This window comes from Gavia stellata, chromosome Z, assembly GCF_030936135.1.
Source record: "Gavia stellata isolate bGavSte3 chromosome Z, bGavSte3.hap2, whole genome shotgun sequence".
In the NCBI taxonomy this organism is placed as follows: Eukaryota; Metazoa; Chordata; class Aves; order Gaviiformes; family Gaviidae; genus Gavia; species Gavia stellata.
In genome coordinates, this window is record NC_082637.1 from 21,714,842 (window position 1) to 21,729,684 (window position 14,843).

The 14,843-nt window shown below is 42.8% G+C and overlaps 1 protein-coding gene across 1 annotated transcript in view; it reads left to right on the forward strand.

Annotated features, from left to right (window-relative positions):
• The first annotated feature begins 14,055 nt into the window (after positions 1-14,055).
• Positions 14,056-14,843, forward strand: part of RAB3C (RAB3C, member RAS oncogene family) — a 132,572-nt gene continuing 131,784 nt past the window's right edge. The window contains exon 1 of the mRNA XM_059833988.1: positions 14,056-14,079. Coding sequence (XP_059689971.1) covers positions 14,056-14,079 — 24 coding nt within the window. The remainder of the gene's footprint in view (positions 14,080-14,843) is intronic.

Here is a 14,843-nt window from a genome sequence, read left to right on the forward strand (position 1 = left end):
ACACCTGTGTACTTTGAGGGTGTACTTTGAAGAGAAAAACATTTGTGGTGTAGCTAAAATGCAGTGAACAGTAGCAAATACATTAAATTTGTTTTGGAGACATTAGGCTTTGGTTTAGTACATGTTTAATTCGAAACAATGTAAACAAGTTGGGTAATGAGATTGAGTCAAATATAATCAGAGGCTATGGGGAGTGTTTATTTTCCTTTCTGTGCATTCAGGGATTTGTATGCAGTAGTTAACTCCTGTGAAGCCACAGAAGGAGTTAGATATGAAGAGTGAATCCCTTGTGAAACAGATCCCTGTGTCTTCAAAGGGCAAACAACATGAACAGAGATGAGTTAATTCTGCAAGATTATTCTGCAGTGCCGATTAGAAGTGAAACAAAACAAGTCCTGAGCCCATTTTGAAAGATGCTGTTCAGTAGCAAAGACATACTGACCTCATGGAAATTAGTGGAAAAACTATTGACTTTTATGGACCTGAAATTCATTGAAGGTCTCCAACGCTTCAGCTGCTCATGTGAAGTAATTCTTGCACTAGTTCAAAAGCAGGATTCCATATGCTTTTTAATGCACCTTGTTAAGGGAATGATCTCTGCAACACAAAAAGCATACCAAGGGAACGGAGGCATATGAAAAGTCATGGGACTGATTACACTAAAGGCATCTTCACAGTCACTGACATTGATGATTAAGATCCTGACAGATCTTGTCCAAAAAGTGTTTCTAGCCTGCCTACCTGAAATAGCCTCTGCTGACCAAAGAGCAAACAAATAGCATGAGGTAACAGTGCAAATTATTTTTAAAGTCCCAGTCAGGCTTCGCCTAAAAAGGGGAAAGTCATTGCTCCATTTAAATGTGGGAGACCAACCCTCACAATGATACAGTCAGCATGCAAATTGCAAACCTCTGGATATTATGCTTAACTGCACAGTCTGAAGCTGAGGAAAGGCTTAGCTTATACAAGCCTATATAAGCCAATCGTAGAATGGTTTGTGTTGGAAGAGACCTTTAAATGTCATCTAGTCCAACCCCCCTGCCATGATCAGGGGGGTTGGATTCAATTAGATCTCGTTGCTCAGAGCCCTGTCCAGCCTGACCTTGAACATCTGCAGGGATGGGGCATCTACCACCTCTCTGGGCAACCTGTTCCAGCGTTTCACCACTACATAGCCAAGCCTATATAGCTTAGCCTATACAAACTAATCATTTCCTCATCTTACACAAGCAGGATTCTTTGGGTGGAAAGGTGCAAACAAACCAAAGTGTCAAAGTCAGGTCTGAAAATCAGTGTTACACAGCAGTTGAACATTGAGTTGAGGATCCTAGGAAGAAGAAATAGAAGGAGGTCATGACTGAAGGATGGTAAGATTAAAATACTCGTAGATTTTTTTCTCCATTTATCTCAGATTCTGGAGAAATGTTCAGCAGGGGACATTTTGTAATGGTGTAAATTATGTCTGTTAACACAAGCCAAGAGCTTAGTTTAGCTGCTTATTTTTCTCTTGTTCACTGCTCCAACCAATTTCCCTCTGTCAGTTACCAGAGGGTCTACTAAAAGAGATACAGTACTTGAGGCTGAGTTGCAGCCATTGAAGGCACAGTACAGATAACTTAAATATATTTGCTGGACATAATTACATGTGAGAAGTCAGTTCTGGTTGCTCAGGGGTGAATTATGGGTGGATGTAGTCATGACCTTGTGTTTGCAGACAGTTAAGGTAATGCAGATTCAGAACAATATCTCCTAGTGTTCAAGAATGGTAATATTAAGCTACTTTCTCATTTCCTGCTGGGTGAGAGCATTTAAAGAGAGGCAGCACACATGATCCAGCACTGCCCACTTCCATTTTTTTTTGTACGTGAGGAGCTCTATGCTGTTGACACTGTTTCTCCAGAGAAAGTCTTTGAGAAGGGACTTGCTAGCTTTTCCAGCATCCATTTGAAAGTAAACACAAATGTTTTCCGTTAGCAAATGCAGAAAGAGATGGTAGAGGAAATGGAGTAATAGCAATCTGAGAGCAGCTTGAAAGAGCTGTATCATGACATTAGCCAGCCCAGATGTAACATCAGCCTTTACCAGGGTTCTGGGAAAGAGCTGGCAGGAAGGGAATGTGGAGGATAAAGACTGTGTTTTAAAGTATCCTAGAGAAAGTCAATCTTCCTGTGATCCCTCCATGAGGCTTAAATAATGGTCAATTTTCCTTTTTCAAAACAATTATGTTTTATATAAAAAATATACTGATAGCACTTGCATGTTTATCACAGCGTAATGACTTGACCCTGAGCCAAAATGAACACCCCTTTCCTTAATCATCTATAATTATAATTTTAGCCAAAATAATTCTAAAAGAAAGGAAACATACACTTTATTTGTGTACCCAGTAATTAAACATTGCCCTGCCTTAAATTGAAGTTAATGTAAATTATACATTGTTAATGATATTGTCTTTGTTCAATTTATCAGAAATGCCAGACAATAAAGAGAAAATATCCTATGATACATACATATTTATTTTGAAAGATATTGCTGACCTGACGCTAATAGTAATCAACAATTTACTATACTAGTATAAGCATTAATTTATTACCTTGAAACACAGACTTCTTTCATGCTTGCTTCCTGTGTGTGCAAGAAAAGATTTTTGATGCCCTTAATAGTTTGATCTTCTTGTCTTCAAGCAGTCGAGATTGTAATGGGCATACAAGATACCTATATTATAGCCATATAGGAAAATTAGTTATGAAGAGTTAAATGTTATGAATTGCCTTTTTTACTTCTAATTTTAGAACAGATGCTACAATCTACTGCAGAATAAATACAGCACAGCTACTAGTATTGTATAATAGAGAGCTGCCAACTCTGACCTCTGTTACTTAAATTGATATCTGCAATACAGAGATATGCAATATGAATGTAAATGAAAACCTCCACTGTGTCTCTTCAAGATAATGTATGTGTGATCTATACACAATTCTGGTTAGCACAGAGAAAAATATCCCACACTGAAGATGCCTTCAGAGCTTAATTCTGTCTGTTCTCAGTGCTTTTACCAAGAAACAACTGAAGGTGGTTATTAGGGAGAGACAACTTCGAGAAAATCATGAGGAAAGCTTAGAGACCATGGCTTTATAGGTGAAAGCTACTGGAGGACAGTAGTCACTCTTTCTTCCTTTGCCAACTATGCTGCACTAGTAAGTGTCCTTTATTACTAGATGCACTCAAAAAGATTACCTACATTGCCCAGAGCCTGAAATATTGCTATAGACTACATATTCGAACCCTGGAGCGCGGAGCTAGGGACTTTGGAAAAGCAGACTACTTCAGATACCTAAAACCTGCAGGTGCAAAAAAAGTGCATGGTGCGTAACCAGACTTGTCCTCTTATGGAAAAGTGTTGTGAAGTAGAGGACCCTAGTGTAAGTATTTGTGTTTGAATCTGGGATAGTTTTACTTATAATGTGTGGCACTTACAAACTATGTTCGTTCTCAGCATCAGCTGGTCTTTTTTTTTTCATAATGCATCCAAGATTCTTTTAAAGAAGAATCCTGGGGTCATGAAAAGTTTGTAAGATCTATTCCCTCTTTTGGCAATATGTGCAAAGTGCTCACCAGCCGCTGACAGTAATGTTTCTTTCCTGTCTTGTATTATCTCTCTGCCTCCCGCCCCCATATGCAAAGGCAAACACAATTGACTTCTACATAAAGTCATTGCAGAAAATCAGTTTCCCCTGAGTGTCCACAATTACATGAATTCCTGGTGCCTCAGTTGCTCACATTGTTGAAAAGTGTATGTTTCTCATTCTTCTTTCCATTCAGAGCCCGGGCCACTGCACCAGTGTCCTTTCTGGAGTTGTGAAGGCAGCTCAGGAAGGCTTCTTGAAATTCTTCCCTATGACAACCCTCTCTCTTTTGGTAAATACTGTTGCTGCAAATCAAACAGAATACGCAGCAATTTTCTACTGAAGAATAGGAGCAGTTGCCATCTCTGTGATAAACCTTGACTCTGAAGCCAGGGAAGCCAGCCTCTTGGATGCCATTTGGCATGGCTGACTCACGAGCTGCTACATACGTACAGCATATTGATCCATACATCTGCTTTTCCTCTGTATAATTGAAGATCCTGCTGGCTTTTGTCTTCACTTCCCAATGCATTGCTTTTAGAAAGCAACATTATGTTTGTTACCTGTGTAAAACCAATTGTTCATGCAGTGAAACTATTCCCATTTGAGAGGGACATGCTGCAAAACTCAGTAAGCACCCATGATAGAATACACATGGATGCAGGTCTCGGGCAGAAAAAGAGGTTCAGCCTTCTCATTATTCCCAGAAGAAATGAAATCAAAAGGTTCAAAAAATACATGGAAAACAAGTTTTCTGCTTAGTTACACTCCCAGCTTTTTGATACTAGATCTTTCAAATAAAACAGAAAATATACAGCTTTGTTGTCATGTTCCTTTAGCTAAAAAAAGGGCCATCTGGGTCTAACAGATGACTTCTTTCTTCAGCTCAGCTCAAAGTAAGTCTTTGCTCTGGCTTCTTGCAAGCTATTAGAGTTCAGAGGTGTGATGCCAGAAGATCCATGCATGAAAGATACAGCATGAAAGATAAAATATGTGTTTCTCCATTGAATGCATTTTTCTCCCTCTTTACTGATGTCTGACACTGCAGCTCTGGCCACCCTAAAAACATATATTTGAACAGTAGAGCTCTTGATGCTTTGCCTACATGTCCTTAACCGGAATGTTCATTGCCATTGTTGGTTGACTAAACTTGTCATATATTTCAGTAGCTGTCATAGAGCTGGAATGATCTGGGACAGTGGATGAATACAAAGAGGTTGACATTATTGCAGTACATATGCTTTTACTTTACAGGGCTGGCAGATGAGTAATTATGAAGGCAATCCTAGTGACAAATGAGATTAACAACCACAAATCTACATTTCATATTCTTGGAACTAGAGCCATATGACCTTGCTTTGTGTTTCTAACCAGATGAGAATAATAATGTACTAAAATCTGAGGAAGTAGGTACAGCTTAAAGTAAATCCTTCCTTATGAATGTACCTATTCCAAGAATATAAAGAATGATCCATAAACTAGAAGAAAATTTAAAGACAAACCATCAGGCCCTGCTAAAAACTAACCAGAATATCTCAGTGGATAATTTTGGAACTATGTATGCCATGGAGACTTTTGTTTTCCTTCTGCTATGCAAAGCTAGTAGTGAGACTTTGAGATATATTAAAAAAAAATAACATTTACTAGAATCTTACATTTTCTTGAAGGAATAGTTTTACTGGAAGTTATTTGAACTGGCAAAATACTGTCTGAAAAAACTATCCCAGAGAATGTTAGCAAATCCAAAGGAAGATTAAAATTTATTGCCAGCACAACATTAATTCTCATTCCTCTGCATTTCAATACAGTTACCAGAAATATAGGAACAAGCTTCTCATAGTATAGAGTTCGAACTGCAGAATTAATTTCTCTTCTTCAGAATGTGTATAGAGAGATGCTGCTTCAGGAATAATTGTCTGCTTATTATTTTTATCCTTAGTTGTAAGTATCTCTCTTTTACTGGATCACATTAAGCACCATTTTCAAATAACATATTCTTATTAATATCCTCAAGATCTTTTCTGTTGTTTTTTTTCTTCCTCACAACTCTCGCTTTTTCTCTCACTAACACCACCAAAACTGACACCAATTAAGACGAGATAACAATATTATTTTACAGAAAAGGAAATGGAGACAAAGAGACTTCCTTAAAGCTACACAATGAATCAGTGGTAAAGGCAGAACCCAAACCTACTTTCAAAAATATTTCCAACAACATTCATTCTTCCAGAACATGCAGCTTGGCATTTTGATTGCACTTGTGAGAACTAAACATGTATGCAGATTAGACTGCACTTAGGCACCCTAAAAATGAGAAACATGGATGCTGACTGTGCTGAGAGTTTCACTGCACTATGGTAGTGTAAGGGAGACTTCCCTGAGGACTGCCCGTTACTCCTTCTTGCTAGAGGTTTCTTCTGCAGGGGGAGAGCTAATGGAATGACTTGTGTGAGTGCCTATCATCAACTCTGGTCAGAAATTGGCCAGCTTTGTGCAATGTCTTAAAAATGACACAATGGTTTCTATAGTGAATATCTAACTGTAGAGTCTCTGGCCAGCTGCCAATATTTTGCTCGGTACCTTATGCAGAAGTCATGATGGTAGAACTGGGTTAATTTGCAAAACATTAATTTACCATATCCCATCTTTATCTACCTGCCTTTATGGTCTCACTTTCTACGTATTTTGCAGGTTCCAGAGCACTTGGGACAGACTATGCAAACAGCCTGATTCCCTTCCTAATTAATTCCTCTGCCCCCTCAGTCCTGTGTGCCAAATGAGCACACCCCTAGGACTGCCAGGCAAAATGAGCTAAACCATGTTACTATGGCTGAACCTAGCCTTACGTTCAGATGTTCATGTTCAGTTATTATTTTGGCAAGATGTACAATTTTGCAATAAGCAAAAGCATGAGAATGAAACAGACATTCAAAATTGGGACATACTTACACGGGACACAACCTGCCAGTGCTCTTTCCAAACAGATTAAGAGTCAGTTGCAGATGTTAGAGATAGGATGTGATGACTGCTCTGAAACAGTTAGAAAGCTCTCCTTTAATGGCAAATAATGGCGACCTAATGCTAAGGGCTACTGCCAGCTCCCTAGCATGATAATGTACTGTGTGTATAACAAAGAAGACGGTGAAGTGTGGAAGCATTTAACTTGGAAATAAGGAGTAAAATGGAGGCAGACAATATGTCATTGATCATGTATGGAATGTGCCAACCACTCAACATCTCTACTCTGGTAAAAAAATTACTGGATGCTTTTAAAGACTCCAAATGATGCTTAAGAAGTTGATGTGACATTTAAGTCCAAGTTGGGGCTCATTCCTTAGTTTTGAATTTCAGCCTGAGATCTCATACCTGGGAGAAGGTGGATGCCTCTAACTCAAAACTAATGAGATCTACAGGGGATCAACATCTCACAGAATTACATCCTCACATTTGAGCTCCAGAGGCTTACTCTTCATCTCCCTGATGAAACAGGACTGATGTCTGAGTAGGCCTGGTGATTGGTGTTTTAAGTACCTAGGCAGAATAGAAAATCAAGTAATGACTCTTTTTCTTCCTGAGTCATGCATAGCTAAGGGACCCAAAAATAGCTATTGGGTTGTTTCCTGCCACAACAGCCTCTTCTAACACAGCTGCAGAGTATTCATGTACTTGATAAAATCACCATGATATCATTAGCAGCAACTGTCTTTCTATCTTGGAATGCTTATTAGAGGAGAAAAGTAAGCAAAATTAAATTATATTAGAGCTAGTTGTGAACATATTTATTTCCTCATTCATTTTTACATTTTTGGCTGAAAAATATGCAATCTGACTACATACAGTTCTTTTAACTAAATGTTTCTTCTTTTTGCCTTTTTTAGTTACTGTAGCAGAAACTTTCAAAAGAAAATCTAGTGAACTGTTGAAGAACTAGTGAACTGTAGCAATATCTGTCACTGTCATTTTCATTAATTATTGGAAGCTTTATGCTAACATCATACTGAGGGAAGACAGACAAGTCAAATGCAAGATGAATGAACACAACACACCTAGAAGTCTCATTGACTCTGTATGTATCTGATAAGTTCAGTAAGATTATTTCTTTAAGCAACCAGCCTTTCACCAAGAGCAGAAAAAAAATAAATCAGCCCGCTTGGTCTGAGAGCCTAAACCCCATTGTTTATGGTCGCTGCTTCCTTTGGCTCTTCTGAAGAAGTTAATACAGCTGAATTCATTGCATGGTATTTGCTGCTATGCTGGTTTAACAACAATTTTGGCAATGCACAAATGATTTGATAGGAAGAACGGTGTGAAAATTTCTATCAGAGCAGTAGCGCCAGAACCCCTCTCTCTAGGTCATCCAATTGATCTGAGCTGTTGGCAGCACTAAGCTATCAATGTCATTCAATGACCATCCAGAATTGTGACGTAGTATATCATGGATGTGACAAAACGCTAATTTGTTTGCTATTTTTAAGAATTTAAATGCTTCATAGAAACTAATGCATGCTCTTTTCTCCCATTAGAGCTTCCTCTTGTCTAGGGCGGATCTTGTGATTAATGGTACAGAAATGCATGAACAGTAAAGGAACCATTCTTCTGATATACAGAAAGCTTAGGATGATGGCATTTCGCCATGAATAAAAATCTTGTTGCAAAAGCATTACATAAGCAATAAATTTAATCTGTAATTTAAGTGCATTTTTTAATTTGATGATGCATGCACTGCTAATAAATATCTCTACAGATATATGCACAATACCAAGCATGGGTTTTAGTTCCATAATTTCAATAACCTTTATAACCTGCCCGTTATGATGAATATACACTGTATTGGTCTTTCTCTTGAATGGTATGCAGACTCTGAGTGTTAAGACCTTGTTCAGGAAACAGCTGAGCAAACATTTTTAAGATTTTTAAAGTTACACTTTGTACCAAAAACTATGCCGGAAGACTTAAAGTACTGCCACCTTAGCTCCAGGTGGCAATTTGTCCCTTGTCTGCAGAGGTTACTGGACATGCAGATGCGTAGTGGTGTGAATGCTCAGATTAGGTGGTGGCTGGAATCAAGAGAAAGAGACTTTCTTCTTCAGCCCCAGGACACGTAGCAAAGGGAGATGCCTTCAAAGGGGGATGTATGAAGTGCCTGTTTGATCTCCACAGATGCAGGTTAGCTGACTGCAGACAAGACAGTGTGCTATGCAACAGAAAATGAAGAACACAATGCAAGTTTTCTGTTTTCCATACTCCAAGGAAACCATTGCATGTAGAATATGAGGATGCAGGAAATGTGATGGCGTATCTGGTGCTGTGACGCAGTAGCCATGGCAACAACAGTGCAAAGACAAATTACCCCAGTGCTCATTTCCATCCACGGCAAAACTGTAGTGATTTACGCTGGTCCCTTATCCACAAAATGAAAAGCTGCATTCCAGTTTTGTGGTACCATTTTAGTGTTCGCAAAGTTTAACAGGGAAGAGACTGACAGTATCTTCTATACTGAGAATCAGAAGAAGGAAAAAAAATATCACTGGCAGGAACAGTTTACTTGTCTTTCATTGTAATGCAGATCTGTCAAGTCTCATGTGATGAGCATCAGACTTGCTCTTTTAGCCACTGCTTTCTCATTCCCCACTGTGGCATCTCCAGTTCACGCATCTGCTGTCATGCGGTCTGACGTGTGAGTCTTGTCTGTTGGGATTTTAAAGACTTGAAGAATCTGGCAAGGCCACAAAACCAAGCATCTATACAGCAGTGAAGCATCTTCATCTGTTGCAAATATAAGAACTTCCATGGTTTACCCCATGACAAGATTCTATGTAGTTTATCTGTCTTCTACCCTGACAAGAAGTCCCCACAGATTTTTTTCAATGGGTATCTGAGATCTGTGCTTGAGACAGATCTTGTGTTCCTTTAGTGTCACATCTGCTCTCAACAGAATTTCTAGTTTCATTTCAGAACTGTATTTTGTTAATTTATGGTTGCCTTTTTGACAAAATAATGTTTAAAACTGTCATTGGAAAGAAACATTCTGAGATCTTTAATCACCGTTTTCTTCCTCTCTACATTTCCTGTTTACCTAGTCAAATATAAAGATCCCATACCTTTTTTTTTTTAAGAAAAAAGGAAAGTCTAAAGAAGGCATGCCACAACATTTACATTTTGCAAGCATAAGCCAGACTTGCAAATATGACAGACTGAGTCAGGGTGAATGACCTTTACTGCTTAGTGAAAGACCCATGACTCTCTTCTCTTCTTTCTTTGCATCCAAAGTCCAATCCCAGGATAAGTCAAATGGCATGCAGGAGTAAAAGAAATACTGTATTCTAAAAGGTCAGGGGAAAAAAGAAAGCTATTTGACTTTAAGGAAGAGAACATGAGAGAAAACATTGGCAAGATGTATAAATATTTCAAAATGGCTGGCATTTTGTACCTAGCAAGAACCTTTATTTTCTTAAATCAGAAACTGAAAGGATTTGTATTTCGATCTAAAAATTACAAGAGAGGAACAATGATCATTAGTTAACTCTCTTTGTCTTATTATTCTCCCTCTTAACTTAGGCTTATTCTACTGCTGAATCTTACTTGTTAATTTTATAGCATGGCCTACACTTTGAAAGTTTTGAAAGCACAGAAAATATTTGCTCCCAATACATGCATTGAACTTGTGAAATAAAAGTGACATTGCTTTTATATTATTTTTACTTATGTAGACCTCTAGTGTGAAATTGAGGAACAGCTTTGTTAACGTGTCCATCATTTCAGAATTCACTCATCCAAAACAACTCAGTTGCATACAAACCAGCTGTCTCCCGGTGCCTTTTTTAGTACACGATTTCTTATATTTAGTGTGCAGCCCTGAAAGTTATTGTTTATTTTCTATGTACTGTAAAATTAGTGTTTTGGGCAAAAACCAAACTGTCTTACAAAGATTGAAAAACGTCCTAAAATCACACTGTTCTACATCTAGATAGGCCAGATTGACTGTACTAGCTATCTCATGGGCAGCATGCCCATTCTAGGTTAGCTTTTGTGATGACATATGTTATTTGAATGACTATTTGCCATCACCTAAGGAAAATGAAACTTTCTCCTTTTCTCTTTAGTCCAAATTAGCAAATAATAACTAACTTGTTCTATGCATTCCATGATCCAGCATTTGGCATGAAAAAAATTCACTCTTGTAAGCGTTAGCAAGTAAAAAGGAGGTAGTATAATCAAAGCAGTCACTGAAAGCCTGAACTGATGTTCATGACTACTTCTGCAGTGTTTCTACTACCCCCGGTTAAAAGGATTAGGTATTTCATTAAACTGGGTCCCTTGTATGTTAGCACCTGGTGAAAATAGCTAGTTCATAGTAATTATGTACAAAAGAGAGCTTCAAGCACACCATGTTCCAAAAATGTTAACGTATTTTGACCCAGTGATTGGTGGTAATGAACAGAAATTCCTGCACCACAAAAACAGTGCTCTGTGGACAGGAGTATTCAGGAGTATTGTCACAGCATGCCACTGGACTAGGATGCTTGAGGTGCAAAAGCTTAGTTGTGTCTAGCATACTACTATTTAATTCTGGTCCATTTCTTTCCCATACCATCTTCAAAAGCCTCTGAAGAAGACAGGAAAAAAAGGACAAAGTTACTGCCAGAAGACAAATAATAAACAAAACCTGAGGAATTATAAAAAGCAGTGTCGTCTCTTCAACCAACACACAAAGCAAAACGCGTTTTTATGCGTTTTAAAAATTAAACAAAGAAACAGAAGAGTGTTGTTTATGCAGAGATGCTGTTTACTTTAACATTTTTAGTTAAAAGAAAAATAAAGTCTTATGCTTTAAAGAAGGACATATGACAATCTAAAAAGTAACCCTGCTTTATATTCTATTGATAGTTCCTGTATGGAGGTTTTAGGTGAGAGATTGCTTAGAGACTTCAATGCTAAGATAAATGCCAATATAATAAAAAGATCTGGAATATCTTTGTCTTGGGATAAATTTGGGAACCCAGCATCATTCAAATCTTGTAATTTCTGAAACAGTATCTGCAGTAAATCTACTTAAAAAGTTTAATAGAATAATAAACCCAGAGCATCTACTTTCTAAATTCTATAATCAAAAGCTTCTCTGCATATTTTGTTCTACTGTTTCAAGTATCTATTTAGCTATGATTTAAAATGGCATTCCAAAATGAGTACTGTTTTATGAAAAGCTATAGTTTTATATACTCATGATTGTGTAATATATTTATAATACTTTCTTAAAAACAAAACTCCGTAAAACAATGTTTTAATAGGAGGAAGAATCTCCCTTTTTTTCCACAATTGCAATTGATAACAAATATAATGTGCCTTGTTTTCAGAGGGAAGTGGGTTGTTACTCATGATTTTTTGGTATGTATTCACCTAAAATCAATAGCAAGAATAAATCACATGCATTAAAAAAAAAATCAACTCTTAGCATGCTCATGCATGCATGCACAAATTTGAGCAAATTCACGATGTCTGCATGACCACATTGGCAGAAAGAGTAACATTCAGTATTTCATGCAGGAAAGAAGAATCAGCTGCAAAAATGCATGATGGCATACATCATGGCTTTGAAAAAACCTCCACTTAATTCCTATTTTCATGTTACGGTGAGGTAGGTTTAAATAGCTGTAAATGAAATTAAAAACCTGCAGAGCTAGAATAAAATTACTTCAGACATACACTTTAATCCACATTCATGCCTCTAGTATACAATTTGCCTTTGTCATAGCTGCTATAGGTGATTTACTTTACACAACACATACCACATACGTAGAAGCGGGTAGTCCACAGGGCAGACTGCTGCTTTCACGCTGCCTCAGCCACTGCACCTGCCTTCTCCTGCCCTCCCCTCTCTGCCCGGGCCACATCCAGCTCTCAAACCTCAGGCAGATAACCCCAGAGTGAGTCACCTTTGCTGCTCACACACACCCTTTCAGTAGAGGACAACACGCCAAATCTTAAATCTGAATGCAACGCTGTTTATACATTTTCCTACCGCCTACAGACTGGTACATTTGGGCCCAAGATAAGTATGGACTCTGCTTTAGAGGAGGGGGTTATGGAAAAAGTGCCAAGAAAGACGTTTGAAACATCTTGGACAATAAAAACCAGCACTGGGGACACATGCAGCAGACGAGGTGCTTTTTTGGTGTTTTACTGTCATTGCCTCACGACGACCTCGACACCGCTGTCAAAAACGAGTGCCAGCACCCAGAAGCAGTAACTCCACACCACGCGGGGCTGCCACCATTGTACAGCAGCATGGCCCGGCGCTTGCCTGCTGCTGTTTGCCAAAGGCTGGAGAAAATCCACGTGAGGAAAGAGGGAGCAGGGACAATGGCATACGATGAATCATGGCGCACGTAGGGGCTGTCACTATAGAACAGCAAGGACATTCACCAGGAGTCGCCATGCCAATGGGCGCTCAGCCTCGCTCAGCCCCAGGGCCGGCTGTGGGGATCCAGGAGGGAGGCAGCAGAGGGACCGACGCATGGCGGGCACTGCGGGCACCCCGGGAGTGCAGGACCACGGCCGCCGCAAACCCTCCCCTCAGGTGCCCGCGGGCCGCTGGGCTGACGGGCGCTGCGCGGCGGGGCCTACCCGGCTCCTAGGCCCGGGCCCGGCTGTGGTGCCGGCGCCCCCTGCCGGCGGGGCGGGGCGGGACCACCCCGGCTGCGGGTGCAGAGCTAAAGGGCCGTGGAACGACAGCGCAGCGGCCGACCCCGCAGGAGGCGCGGTGCAGCGTCGCTCCGCGCCACGCCACGGCAGGGGAGCGGTGTTTGTCTGCCCCACTCCGCCCAGCGACTCCCCGCAGCCCACGTGAGAGCTGCTGCGTGCTGTGCCCGCCACCCCCGGCCCGGCGCCGCTCCTCCGCGGCTGCCGTCTCTCGGGCTGGGCCGGTGGGGCCGCGGAGGGCAGCGCATCCGCCGGGCCGGCGGGGCCCGGCTCCGCTAGCTCAGTCCCCACTTTCCGCCCCAGCGCGCCCAGGCTTTCCGCCAGGGCGCCCCGTGCTGCCTAGCCTTTCCCCAGCCCCACCGCCTCTCCGCGGCCCCGAGAGGAGTTTGCGAAGCGCCGCGCTCGCCCCGCCGCCGCGCGGGCTGCACCGCCCCCGCCCGCGCCGTCCTCCGCGGCGGCGGGCCGCCGGGCGCAGAGCATCCCGGGAGCTGTAGTCCTTCCTCCCCACCCTGCAGGCGGCGGGGGCAAGGGGAGCGGGACAGGTGGACTACAGTTCCCGGGGCCGCGCGGGAGGCAGGGGCGGTGCCGGGGGAGGTGCGGGGACAGCTCCGGTGCTGATCGCGACGCGGGTTTGTCAGCAGAGCCCGGGCGGGCGGCGGCGGCGGAGGCTGTTGGCGTGCGCAAGCGAGCGGCGAGCGGCAGCGGAGCGAGCGGCGGGCCGCGCCCGGCGATGAGGCACGAAGCGCCGATGCAGGTCGGTCCCCGGGCCGGAGAGGGGCGGCGGGCGCAGCGCGGCCGAGAGCGGGACGGGGCAGGACCCCCTCCGCCCTGCCGTGGCATGGCGGGGCCGCCGGGCCGGGCTCTCCCGCTGGTGGCCGGGGAGTGTGAGGGGGGAGGCGGTGAGGACGCCCCGTGCGTGAGGGGGCCCGGGGTGCGTGAGGGGCCCAGGGTGCGTGAGGGGGCCGGGGTGTGTGTGAGGGGGGCCCGGAGTGCGTGAGGAGCCCGGGGTGTGTGCGATGGGGCTCGGGGGGGTGGTGTGCCTGTGAGACGGGTCCCCGCCGGGCGGTCTCGGCGGGCGGGGGGTGACCGCAGCCCGTCGCGGGTCAGAGGTGCGGTGGTGCCCCCCCGTCCCCCGCACAGCGCGGCTCCCCGGGCCGGGGGGGGCGGATGGAGCGTGAGGCTGGGCGGCAGGGCCCTGCGGTGGCCGCCACCCCGTCGCCGTGGCCGCGGGTGGGTTTTGGGTCTCCTTTGGGCAAACCGAACGGTCTTTTACAGGTAGTGCCCTCTGAGCGTTGGTCGCAGCTCCCCTGGGAGTGAATGGATGTAAGTCGTTAGGTGATGAGATGTAACGAGGTCCTACCTGGATGCGCGGGAAGTTGGCACGATATCTCCACCTGTTTGTTCAAGGAGCAGTTATCCGTCTGCATGAGCGATGGCTCACGGCTAGAACTGGGGGTAGCAAAGAGTTGGCCCCTTTTCAGCAGTTTTTATATATAGAGAAATACAATGCCCCTTAGC